At 38.1% G+C, this 13,801-nt stretch overlaps 2 protein-coding genes across 4 annotated transcripts; both read right to left on the reverse strand.

Moving 5' to 3' along the window:
- Positions 1–1,461: 1,461 nt before the first annotated feature.
- Positions 1,462–4,402, reverse strand: LOC131949030 (uncharacterized). Of its 2 annotated transcripts, none has more exons than XM_059310794.1 (3): positions 4,359–4,402; positions 2,720–3,052; positions 1,462–1,871 (listed from the first exon to the last, which is right to left on the reverse strand). In XM_059310794.1, the coding sequence occupies exons 2-3, from the start codon at positions 3,013–3,015 to the stop codon at positions 1,487–1,489; spliced, it is 681 nt and encodes a 226-aa protein (XP_059166777.1). In that variant the 5' UTR covers positions 3,016–3,052; positions 4,359–4,402; the 3' UTR covers positions 1,462–1,486. The 2 variants fall into 2 exon arrangements, with proteins under 2 accessions (XP_059166777.1, XP_059166778.1); XM_059310795.1 differs by lacking the exon at positions 4,359–4,402 and adding an exon at positions 4,309–4,354.
- Positions 4,403–7,265: 2,863 nt separating this feature from the next.
- On the reverse strand, positions 7,266–13,384 carry LOC131949024 (uncharacterized protein DDB_G0288805). Of its 2 annotated transcripts, none has more exons than XM_059310782.1 (4): positions 13,337–13,384; positions 10,580–11,205; positions 9,140–9,734; positions 7,266–7,840 (listed from the first exon to the last, which is right to left on the reverse strand). In XM_059310782.1, exons 2-3 carry the CDS (start codon positions 11,164–11,166, stop codon positions 9,146–9,148), a joined length of 1,176 nt encoding a protein of 391 aa, XP_059166765.1. In that variant the 5' UTR covers positions 11,167–11,205; positions 13,337–13,384; the 3' UTR covers positions 7,266–7,840; positions 9,140–9,145. The 2 variants fall into 2 exon arrangements, with proteins under 2 accessions (XP_059166765.1, XP_059166766.1); XM_059310783.1 differs by lacking the exon at positions 13,337–13,384 and adding an exon at positions 13,226–13,289.
- Positions 13,385–13,801: the final 417 nt, after the last annotated feature.

Below are 13,801 nucleotides of genomic sequence, written 5' to 3' on the forward strand. Positions count from 1 at the left end.
ACCATTTAGAACCAGTTTTTCATGTCTATTATTGCGTTTTTTTTACAACATAACAATAATAATGTCTGGTTTGCAACTATATGAGGAAACCCTTGTGCAATGTCGCGTTGATTTAGTGTGAGTCAGTGCTTCTTACATTGGTACCAGTATGTGGTCAGTGCTTCTCACATTGGTACCAGTATGTGGTCAGTGCTTCTCACATTGGTACCAGTATGTGGTCAGTGCTTCTCACATTGGTACCAGTATGTGGTCAGTGCTTCTCACATTGGTACCAGTATGTGGTCAGTGCTTCTCACATTGGTACCAGTATGTGAGTCAGTGCTTCTTACATTGGTACCAGTATGTGGTCAGTGCTTCTCACATTGGTACCAGTATGTGGTCAGTGCTTCTCACATTGGTACCAGTATGTGAGTCAGTGCTTCTCACATTGGTATTAGTATGTGGTCAGTGCTTCTTACATTGGTACCAGTATGTGGTCAGCTATCTACAAGCACTCAAACTTAGTAAATTAAAACAAGGCTTACGCTAGTTGAGAATATTTTCGTTGGTTATTGTTCAATCCCTAAACTTTGAATTTATTGTCAGAAAGGGGAGAACACTACGATACATTTTAGAAGACATTTGAATTTCTCAACTTGTATCCATCAATAAGCTTACTGAGGCCATAGTGAGTTGAACCACTACAATCGGTTAGTCACGGGAATGGTGACAAAGAGTTTATTAGTTTCGACATAATATGCAGCCATATCTACCCTCCCCAATTCTAGTGCTGAGTGGACTCAGGGACATCAAGCCTGGGTATAATAGATAAAATCTCGGGTGAGTAATCCTGTGCTCTACACTCCGCTCAAGGCGACGATACCTACTATATGGGTGCTAGATATATATGGCATACAAAACTAAATGATTAAAATTATATGATGGAACAAAGTGTTTGAAATAATATCTGTTTTCAACACAAGATATGTGATTATATGTTTCTACATGATCAATATAGACATAAGCTTTTGTGTTATGTTATTTACGTATGGGCTCTGTATGAATCCAGTATGAGATTGTAATGGCGGGCTTAAGTAGAACTTTCCAAATTATCCCATCATAAGCCAAACTAACAAAAACAGATGAACTCTACTTCAACTGTGTTGTCAACCAAAAAAGTCAATAAGTTCAGCATTGATTAAAGTATTGTTTCATCAATACTTCTGAGTATAATACTTTGATATTGTTTCATCAATACTTCTGACTATAATACTTTGATATTGTTTCATCAATACTTCTGACTATAACAATTTGAAATTGTTTCATCAATATTTATGGCAATAACACTTTGTTTCCCTGTCTAAGAAAATATAACCTTTAATTTGAATATCGCCGTTGTATGTAATGTTAGGGTAGATACAACAAGCAGACAAACAGCTGTACAAGCGGCTGATACATACCTTGTTGTGCAACCAAGTAACGACAATCCACTTATTTCATGGGGTTGTCAGAACAGATCTGAGAAGTAACTCATGAAGCCAAGACCGTTGGAAGATAAGGCGCTGAAATCATCTTCCATGTCGTCGTCCTCATCATCATCCACGTCATCATCATCGTCATCGTCGCCATCCTCTACTTCCACAGCTACCGCCATTATCCTTGTCTTTCTCGACGCTGCAACAACCTTGGCTCTGCTAAGTTTGGCCCGACCCCTGGCCTTGGCCCTGGCACGTTTGACTCTGTCCACTGCTCTAGTCTTCAGACGCTGGGCTGCCTGCAAAGTCCTTGACATGGCCCAGTGGCCGGTTCTAAACATCTGGGTCAGAGCCCGTTGGCCAGCTTTCAGTGTCTGGTTCAAGGCCTGATGCCCTGCTCCAAACGCATTTGACACGCTAAAGAGAAAAAAAATTAACATTATTTTAACGTAATAAATGATTTCAAACATTATTTTGTAATAGGCATCCACGCTTTTAAAAGTATGTCTTTCAATGACAGAATTAATGGTTCATTATTTCACACGACGATATCGAGCACGATTATCACAGTTATGTGAAATAATTATCCAGGTCTGTCAATTGATTTGATAAGTGAACAGTGGTCATTAGCATAACTAGAGAACTTATAAATAAATTGTGCAACCCCGGCCGAAAGCTGCAAGGTGTTTTTTTTTTTAATTTAATGCAGTTATATTTTAAAGTAGATCTTCTAATTCTAATTCATCAATAAATCAACAATCTTTTTTTTTTATTCACGAAACAAGCGATACAATAAGTATATCCGAAAGAAGACTAAATTTGCATACAGGGCCATATATCTACAATCTTTACCATAACCATTTAATAACAAATATTCTACACATAGCTTCTAAATTAAGCTGCATTATTGCCTTAAATCAATCAGTAAAAAATGATTTTCCTCTTAATTATTTTTTTTAGTGAAATAGCAGAGATTATATAGATGACCGAGAAACATATCGGGCACAATGCTACGCATACATACATACATCACAAACAAATACATTCTTACGTTCTTACATGTATACATAGACTATATAGAAACACAAATACCTACACTCATACATAAACACTTGGATTTTATTAAATTTGGTACTAAGGCAGTTTTTAATTTCTAAATTCTTTGATCAATCTAGAAAAATAATGGACCTCAAACATGTAATACTAACGTTTAAGAGATCTTTACCGTAGAAGTTGAAACATGCAGCGAAACGTGAGTTACGTACCTTGCCAAACTGCCGCTGATGACTTTTCTGCTGAAGGTGTAACTGACCAATCGGCTGCCGTTCCTCGACTTGACCATTCGGCTACTCCAGCTGTTGAGAGTACCCAGACCGAATCTGTTCAGTGTCATCCTGGTCGTTGCCCCCTGGATAATGGTGACACCACCCCCACCCCCACGGGCGTTGGTCTGGTTGACAGTGACATTGACTGTCATATTGACAGATGGAGCACTTCGTGACGTCGAGCTCCTTTTAACGACGACAGTCTGAGAAGATTTAGCACGTGTTCCGGGTGCCATTTCCAGTTGTAGTATCAGGTCGATAACTGATGGAAATCTAAACAGAAACATATCAATCTTGATATATATATATATATATATATATATATATATATATATATATATATATATATATATATATATATATATATATATATATATTTATGTATGTATGTGTGAATGTGTGTTTGTGTGTGTGTGTGCGTGTGTGTGTGTGTGTGAACAAATAATGTTAAAGTCGTTTGTTTGGAGATAGAGAGCCATTTTGATGCAGTATAAGGTGGGTATATATAAAAAAAACAACAACATGAGAAACGCTCTCATTCCCCGTTATTACTAATTGATATACTCAATAGCATTACATATTCTGGATCACAAACAATATAAAATGAGGATGTTACAAAGGTCTGGCTATAGGGCGGGTGTCAAGATTTGATCAGTGGCACCTCAGAACATGAGAGGACATCAGAAGTGCTCAACTCTCCTCCTACAAACGAGTTCAAGCTTGACTTGAGTTAATCCTGTGTGGTCCCAGGGGAGCAAACGTCTGCAACCACACCTCTCCACCGGTATCAGATTTGGGCCTTTGCCTCTTCTTCTACCGTTCTTCTTCATGATCTCATTGGCTGGCCAACCTTCCTTCTTCCCTGGGGATTCCAGTCGATAGATGTCTTTGCAGTCTTATCTTTTCCCTTCTAAGGGTATGTCCGATCCATCCCTATGTAAACATTTGATGACCTTGTCCTTTGGCTTTTGTTTTGTTTTGCCACATGTCTTTAAATACACCAACCGCTACCAAACCAACGTCAATTTGGAGCTCAAGCTAGAAATAAGGAGAATATGCATTTCTCTTGTCATATAGCAATTGTATTTTCTAAAGGTGCTCCTTATACGTTGTATGATAACTGTTATTTACGTAACATTCAATGGCGCTGACTGATGCTGGGTTTGAGAGCTAGTTAAAAAACTTTGCCTCAAATGTAATAGTTCCTAGATATCTAGATCTAGATAATCTATTGTAATGTAAAGTGCCAGCGTCTATCCTATAATTATAAATGCACTTACTATAAATTGGAAGTCTACTTCAAATAGAACTTGATAACACATTTGTTTTTGCTAAATCTATAGTAACAGATAAATATGGCTCATTGTTTTAGCCTAAATCTAGAGCTTAGAATGCCCTAGATTGGCTTAAGATGCCATTGAAATACAAATTTTAAACGTTGTATACATGTTTCAATAATACTTCCAACAGAAAAATAAATACACGTTTTTTTTTCATTACAAATTAGTCGAAAAAATACATTAACCCACCACAAAAACAATTAAAATATCGACACAAAAAGAAAGAAGTACTTCGTTACCTTGTTTAAAAATGGTTGATCTGTTACGTCATCATATTGTAAATGGTTTACAAACAAGTTCGTACCGCATTTTTGGTGCGCTTAATTTGAGTGTGCTTTTTTGAGTGTGCATTTTATTTTCTCATTCCTTACTAATAATTTATTTAATTTAATCTTGTTGAACTGCTAGTCTAGGACACTTTCAACGGTTATTAAACATCAAGGTCACCCGATTGATTGATAAATGGATATTGGCTTTAATATTCTAAACCTAACACATTTTTATTTTAGAACTAAATTCCACAGATGTTTACTCGAAGACTACTGGACTGGATGGATTCTTTAATTATAATTTATATCACAGTATGACGAAATGATAATTATGTGTATGTGAAGTGGTCTCCTTCGGTATTTTCAAATCGTGGAAATAAACCCGCTCCGTCCCCCCCCCCCCCCCCCCCCCCCACCGCCTCTATTGTTTGAACTTGCCGATTTGTAAGGACCATCAAAAGATTATAGTTAGTTAAAAGTTTGATGGGGCAGCGTGGTCAATTGGTAGAGATTTGGCTGCTGGCGAGTTCAGATCTCATCTTGGTTCGGACTGTAGACCGTCACAAAGCTGGTCAGTACAATTTTAATAAAGCTGGTCAGTGTAAATGTCACAAAGCTGGTCAGTACAAATGTCACAAAGCTGGTCAGTACAAATGTCACAAAGTTGGTCAGTACAAATGTCACAAAGCTGGTCAGTACAAATGTCACAAAGTTGGTCAGTACAAATGTCACAAAGTTGGTCAGTACAAATGTCACAAAGCTGGTCAGCACAAATGTCACAAAGCTGGTCAGTACAAATGTCACAAAGTTGGTCAGTACAAATGTCACAAAGCTGGTCAGCACAAATGTCACAAAGCTGGTCAGTATAAATATTGTCACAAAGCTGGTCAGTACAAATGTCACAAAGCTGGTCAGCACAAATGTCACAAAACTGGTCAGTACAAATGTCACAAAGCTGGTCAGTACAAATATTGTCACAAAGCTGGTCAGTACAAATGTCATAAAGCTGGTCAGTACAAATATTGTCACAAAGCTGGTCAGTACAAATATTGTCACAAAGCTGGTCAGTACAAATGTCACAAAGCTGGTCAGTACAAATGTCACAAAGCTGGTCAGTACAAATGTCACAAAACTGGTCAGTACAAATGTCACAAAGCTGGTCAGTACAAATATTGTCATAAAGCTGGTCAGTACAAATATTGTCACAAAGCTGGTCAGAACAAATATTGTCACAAAGCTGGTCAGTACAAATGTCACAAAGCTGGTCAGTACAAATCTCATAAAGCTGGTCAGTACAAATATTGTCACAAAGCTGGTCAGTACAAATATTGTCACAAAGCTGGTCAGTACAAATGTCACAAAGCTGGTCAGTACAAATGTCACAAAGCTGGTCAGTACAAATATTGTCATAAAGCTGGTCAGTACAAATATTGTCACAAAGCTGGTCAGTACAAATATTGTCACAAAGCTGGTCAGTACAAATGTCAAAAAACTGGTCAGCACAAATGTCAAAAAGCTGGTCAGTAGAAATGTCACAAAGCTGGACAGTACAAATGTCACAAAGCTGGTCAGTACAAATGTCACAAAGTTGGTCAGTACAAATGTCACAAAGTTGGTCAGTACAAATGTCACAAAGCTGGTCAGCACAAATGTCACAAAGCTGGTCAGTACAAATGTCACAAAGTTGGTCAGTACAAATGTCACAAAGCTGGTCAGCACAAATGTCACAAAACTGGTCAGTACAAATGTCACAAAGCTGGTCAGTACAAATGTCACAAAGCTGGTCAGCACAAATGTCACAAAACTGGTCAGTACAAATGTCACAAAGCTGGTCAGTACAAATATTGTCACAAAGCTGGTCAGTACAAATGTCATAAAGCTGGTCAGTACAAATATTGTCACAAAGCTGGTCAGTACAAATATTGTCACAAAGCTGGTCAGTACAAATGTCACAAAGCTGGTCAGTACAAATATTGTCATAAAGCTGGTCAGTACAAATATTGTCACAAAGCTGGTCAGAACAAATATTGTCACAAAGCTGGTCAGTACAAATGTCACAAAGCTGGTCAGTACAAATCTCATAAAGCTGGTCAGTACAAATATTGTCACAAAGCTGGTCAGTACAAATATTGTCACAAAGCTGGTCAGTACAAATGTCACAAAGCTGGTCAGTACAAATGTCACAAAGCTGGTCAGTACAAATATTGTCATAAAGCTGGTCAGTACAAATATTGTCACAAAGCTGGTCAGTACAAATATTGTCACAAAGCTGGTCAGTACAAATGTCAAAAAACTGGTCAGCACAAATGTCAAAAAGCTGGTCAGTAGAAATGTCACAAAGCTGGACAGTACAAATGTCACAAAGCTGGTCAGTACAAATGTCACAAAGCTGGTCAGCACAAATGTCACAAAGCTGGTCAATACAAATGACACAAAGCTGGTCAGCACAAATGTCACAAAACTGGTCAATACAAATGTCACAAAGCTGGTCAGTACAAATGTCATAAAGCTGGTCAGTACAAATGTCACAAAACTGGTCAGCACAAATGTCACAAAGCTGGTCAGTACAAATGTCACAAAGCTGGTCAGCACAAATGTCACAAAGCTGGTCAGTACAAATGTCATAAAGCTGGTCAGTACAAATGTCACAAAACTGGTCAGCACAAATGTCACAAAGCTGGTCAGTACAAATGTCACAAAGCTGGTCAGCACAAATGTCACAAAGCTGGTCAGTACAAATGTCACAAAGCTGGTCAGCACAAATGTCACAAAGCTGGTCAGTATAAATATTGTCACAAAGCTGGTCAGTACAAATGTCACAAAGCTGGTCAGTACAAATGTCAGCACAATAAAGAGAAATCAAGATAGAACGTAAAAATAAATTATTTTATTACCAAATTGTTCGTATACGTAAGGATAAATTACTGAATAAATGCATAAAATATTTGTGAGTATAAATTATATATCCTATAAAAAGAATATTTTTTTCGTTGAAATAACATAAGGTTCGTTAACGTTATATGTTTCAACATTTTATGAGATTTATTGCTCTTTTTTTTTGTACATACCGGCCATTAAAATAACATTTATTTTGATTTGGTAATGACTAGAAACATACATGTATGTGTGAGTGACAAATACAATGGGTACGCAAATTTTAATCTACGTGTACATTTATCTTTGTGTACGATGAGGCTAGAATTAGAGTTGGTTTATTCGAATGTGGATGTACATTTTCCGCGAAGAATTCAGTAACGCACTTCTTGAAAATCTCGTAGATTTATGCATTATATACGAGCACAATTTTTTAAATAAAAAGTTTACAACATGTGAATATCAAAGTCCAAATAAAAGCAATGTATATCTGTATCCCCTCACTCTTGTAAAGAATCGTGTAGCACCAGGTTAGACCGTCCCTCCTGCCGTGTCTTCTGCCTAGTTCAAACTGTGGACTGTGGGTAGGGAATAAGAGGGACAAACAAAATTACAATCTCTTTAAAATCTTAATTTTTTTTAAGAAACAGATTTTTTACTATCGTATTTTAACCTTATACAACATATTAACAGCCTTCAAAAGCTGTTACTTTGAGGAGTTGTATTTTTAAAAAACAACTTTTGTGTTTTAAACGATGTTTTATATATGTTGCTCTCGATTGTAGCGTTAGTTTTGATAGAAAAAACTTATAATCGAATTAGGAAGTAGCTTTGGCTTGCCGCTACCATTCATTCAACCAGCTAGCGAGCAGCAGCTTTGCAGATCAGGAAATTAACCCCACGTTACCCACAGCAAAGATGAAGTAGAGTTCACCTGCTTATGTGTCCTCAGCGGAGTGTTCAACCAACTTTACTTTTTCTGGCTCTAGTCAGGTACTCATTAGTACTGAGTGAACTCAGGGACTTGTACCTTGGTATGGCAAGCAAGTCTCTCAGGTGAGAAATTGAGTACTCTACCCCCCCCCCCCTTCCGCTCACGTCAACGTTAACCACCTATAAGGGAGTTAATTACATATGCTACATATACTTAAATATATTTTACATGATTTTAATAACACAAAGAGTATAGTCTGGTATAAAAATATGATAAGTAATTGATTGTTTTTTTTTCATTTTCTTTTTTTTTTGTTTAACTCATTTACATAACATATGCATGCACTGAGCGGGTGAGAGGATATAATGGTTTATCATACTGTGGTCAATAGACTGGCTTGATAATTTAACAACTTCATTTCCTAAATTACTTAATTTTAAAAGTAATCAATTTGACCAAAAATAGCTGCACGATTAGGTACTTTTCCCATACAAATGTCCATTGTGTATGTAACTGTTGTCTAATACTATTCAAAATGTATGCCCTAATCGGGAGACGGACGTTTTCCCAAAAGACACTTGCCGGAATGCGACAATGTGTTTACGGGGTATTAGAGTGCATGACTGCTAAGGAGAAAGGCTCGAGTTCGTTTTCAGGAACTCTAAAAGGTACCAGACTAATTTGGAACCTTAAAGACTGCTGGAACTAGAACTCTCAACACCTTACACATCTCCTTTTATAAACCAACTTCACAGAAATAGATGAACTCTACTTCATCTGGTTTACCGACCGACAGATACATTCATACGAAGTTATTACGTCTGACTATATCTTTTTCACTCTCCAATCAATGGATTGTTCAACTTTGACATTGCTGTTATCTAAAATACAAAGGTAGAAATTAGCAACCAAGTAGACGTATATAAAAAAGGCTGATACACACCTTGTTCTAATTCCGTATAACTGCAGCATTGTCTCCTGAAATCACCGTGGTCACAACACTCCCCTGGCCTCTGACAGATCTACTGGTGATGTTCACGCCGTTGATGACTATGGTGCTAGAATATTCTTCTTCTTCGTCATCATCTTCTTCTTCGTCATCATCTTCTTCTTCATCATCTTCCACCCCTAACGCTCGAAGCCTCAACTGTCGAACTCTCTCCACTGTCAAGGACCTTGCTCGCTTAGCTCTTTCCAATGCTCGGGCCCTTTCTTGTCTAGCTCTTTCTAATGCTGCCCGTGACCTTTCTCGTTCAGCTAATGCCCTTGACCTTTCTCGTTCAGCTGCTTCTAGTGCTCGTGACCTTTCTCGATGAGCTATCTCCAATACCCGGTATCTCTCTCGCTGTGCTCTTTCGAATGCCCGTTCTCGTAAACTCTGGGCAGCTTCCAAAGCCCGGGACCTTGCCCGATCTGCAGCTTCCAAAGCACGTGATCTTGCCTCTTGTGCGGCTTCCAAAGCACGTGATCTTGCCTCTTGTGCGGCTTCCAAAACGTCAGCCCTCGACTGTTCTGCTGCTTCAAAGTCTCGTGCAACACTAGTGATTGAGACAAGCATAAGTTTATTTAAAGTGTCAGATACTTTCAAATAGTATTCGGTATTAGGGGCATACACATCTTTACGTAAACGGTTTTAGCAACGACAAGTATCAGCTTTTTTTCTCCCCCCGGAGAAAAAAGTCTGACAGAAACACTGAATGAAATCTAACAAAAATCTATACAGAATTTTTACCTCAACCTAGGTCTTCATTATTAATATCCATGAATATTATAAACACGTTTTCAAATGTCACCAATGCTGTTTTCATCAAACCCATTACCAAAAAGTGCTTAACCGAAAAATTTGACAAAACGTTTAGATCAACAGCTGATTACATACGTACACAAATGAAGACACATTAATAGCATATATACATGCATACATCATCAACAATCACACATAAACACCTTACATGCATACAAATATACATATAATACTGAGGTTTTACAGTATAATCATCATCAAATCCCAAATATGCCTGAGATACCAGAGGCAGAATGAAGTAGAGTTCGTCTATTTTAATGATCGCATAATAAGGGGGTGGGGGCGGTGTGAAGTCACTACTAAGCCCAGCCTCATTTGTTTCCCTAACGTGAGCCAGGTACCAATCAGAGCTGAGCGTGCTCAAGTAGATCCTTCAGACTCGAGCCCGGGATCCGAACTCTCGGGTTAGCAGTCGTGAGTTCAACCACCCGACCACGTCGTTCCCATTCATTATTAATTACTAATGCGACATTTAATTTTGCAATAAAAGAAAAAACCTACAACGGATTAAGTCTTATATTACGAAATCTAAACCGCAGATAAGAAAAAAAAACATACAGAGAATCGTTATCTACTCACCTTGTAATAGTACTGCAGCCTCCAGTATTGTTAAAGCTGTAATCGACTATCGCATTCCCATTCCCAGATACGATTAAGCTGTTGCAGATGTTGTTGCCGCTACAGACATAGTTTCCAGAGCCGTTGATAATGACGCTGTTACCACCACAACTGAAGCTACTGTTTCGAGATCCGTTGATAATGACGCTGTTACCACCACAGCTGATACTACTGTTTCCAGGTCCGTTAATGATGGCGGTACTGTTTCCAAAGCAGTTGATATTTCCAAATGAGGTAATCGTGCCCCCACAGCCGTTGATAACTACGTTGCTATTTCCGAATGAGTTAATCGTGCCCCCACAGTTGTTGATAATAACGCCGTTTTTCCCATAGCTGATAAAGCTGGTTCCTCCTCCAGTTTGGCCACTGACATACACGCCGTTTCGAAAAGCAGTGTTGAAGACTCCGGCGCCCCAGTCGGACCCGGTGTTGTAGTACACTGTACGAGTGGTGTAGGCGTTGTCAGCGTTGTCTCGTGAGGCATCATCCTGGGAGTCTGAGGAACGTGCTGACCCAAGGTCGGTCACTGATGCACGTCTTTCTTCCATTTTACTTCAAGTTGAGAACGGATGTTGAACCAAGTCAATCTAGGTAGATAAAATGCCACATATATATATAGGAACATATATATATATATATATATATATATATATATATATATATATATATATATATAGGAACATATATATATATATATATATATATATATATATATATATATATATATATATATATATATAACGTCATCATTTTGAACGAGGATTTAAAACAAAGTGCATTTTGGTGCTCTTTTCAAGATTTATTTAAGGAAATAAACGTATATATGGGCTAAGTATTTATTTTTTTTATAAGTAATATATTCGATGATGTGTTCTTTTGACGAAAGGTGGGGGTTGGCAATTTTTCTTTTTTCAGATGTCAATTAAAGAAAATCACAAAATGAACTATTGTTTAAAATTGTTTGCAATTTCTAACAATTGAAATAGTAAATTTTGGCATGTTCGGTATCTTACATCCTAATACTAGTTTAATTAGGAAGATTAAAAAGACACGAGCCGACCCGCGGCATATCATACGCCGCTATTTAGTTGTTTTTTTTTTCTACTTTTCAGTAATTCATAATTTGTGAATTCGACAGTACCAATGCTGCCACTGAAAATATGTGCTTTAAAACACTAACCCCCCCCCCCCCCCGTGAAAGCCGCCTCCTCTTAGTTACCACCTCTAATTTTAAAATCGTTTCAAACTAAATTATCTGCCCCTAATAGCCGTCACCAAACCCGGCTCTATGATTGTAAAATGTAAAAATTTAGAGTGAACTACAACTCACCAGGCCATGTAGGGGTGGTGGTGGGGGTGGGGGGGGGGGGGTAGCGATAGAGAGGAAGAGAGGGGACTGCAAAGGCGCGCTTGCAGCTTGTTTTCTAACGGCTCCCAGAAGAGAATTATATATTAAAAAGACATAAGTGTGGTGATGTAATGTGTATGAATGGTGTGTACGTGGGACTGATCACTGCGTGTGTATATGTATCATGTATTCTATAGCGAGACGTGAGGACGTGTGTGTTTACGTGTATGTTATTGTACGGAGTGAACGAGGGTAACAAGGGAAGCGAATGGTCGAGTGACAGCAAGTGTGTCGACGTGTATGTTGTTGTACGGATTGAACGAGGGTAACAAGGGAAGCGAATGGTCGAGTGACAGCAAGTGTGTCGACGTGTATGTTGTTGTACGGATTGAACGAGGGTAACAAGGGAAGCGACTGGTTGAGTGACAGCGGGTGTGTTGTGAGCGAGAGAAAGGAGGTGTGTAGGAATGAATGCGGAAGACAGTTGAAGGTCGGGGTAGACAGGTTGATGTGGAACTGGAAAGGCGATTGAGGAAAATAAAAGAGACTGTTATACCTAGCCTTAATGTGTTGTTACTGTATGGTATGAGATTCCTGACGCCCTCTTACATCCTAATACTATTTTAAAATTGAAGGCTCCTAAAAAAGACTAAAGGAATAATGCTTACGTACTCCCTGGAGAGGACCTAAACTTATTTTAATTGCCCTTATCTTTTATTATAAATAAATCGCTTCAATTGTATATAGATCTAAATTGATTGTGTAATTGTATAGCATGGTGTGCAAGTACAGTGATTCAAATTGCTTAGACATTGAAACATTTTCTGCGGTAAAAAAAAAAGCTAATTGTTTGGTTACTTTGATCGTTCACACGTATCAACAAAGTTAAAAACAAAGATGTGTGCAGTTAGGGCCAGAGTTTCTTCCAGGCATCTCTGCTGAGGAGGGGGGTGGAATTTATATAGAAAATATATACTTTAACAGTGTCCGCCCCAACCCCGGAAATTTTATTCCCCCCCCCCCCCCCCAGGAAGAAAAAAAACTCTGGAAGAAACACTGGTTAGGGTATACAGCGACCTGGCGTTAACCTAGTTAATTAACAGTTAACATTAACCCATTGTATTAGATCTAGATCTCTAATTCATTTCGTAAAAGTTCAAATCATAATTAATGAATTTAAAACGAATTTAAAAAGACGAAGTTAGATCTAATGGCTTATCAATATATTCCAAATCATTTATTATACTGCATCATACCACCTTAGATATGCAATAGATAGATCTAGAAGAAATAGATTTCTAGACCCTAGATGTAGAATTTAAATTGCCTTAGACTGAGACACACAATATAAAAACAATAAAAATACTTGCTTTGATACCGTCGACAAAATGGCGCTTGGTATGTTACGTCATCATTTTAAACCGTGGTGCGTTTTGGTGCTTTTGTCAAACTGACGCGTGCAATCTTGAACTGACACATGTATTGTAATATTGACCCGTGCAATCTTGAACTGACCCATTTCTAGTCATACTGACCATTTGGCAGCGAGCATACACCCTTTTGCTAAGACTACGCTTGGATAGAATCAGTTTAGATCTCACGCGCCAATGGACGTTGAGATTTGATGTCACGTGATATGATGCGGTTTACACATTTATCACTAAAACAAATCGAACACAAACTCCAAATTAAACATACTTGTCTTGAGTCAGTAAATAAAATTGTAAAAAACTATTCGTAAAATAGCGAGGGGAACGAACTCTGGTATTACTATTTTACTAAAAATTGAGACCGCTTACCTCTGCTTGATCACAACACCAATCAATATAAAAAGG

The sequence above is a fragment of the Physella acuta genome, unplaced genomic scaffold, assembly GCF_028476545.2.
Source record: "Physella acuta isolate Inbredline_101_S28 unplaced genomic scaffold, ASM2847654v3 ptg000669l, whole genome shotgun sequence".
NCBI lineage: Eukaryota > Metazoa > Mollusca > Gastropoda > Physidae > Physella > Physella acuta.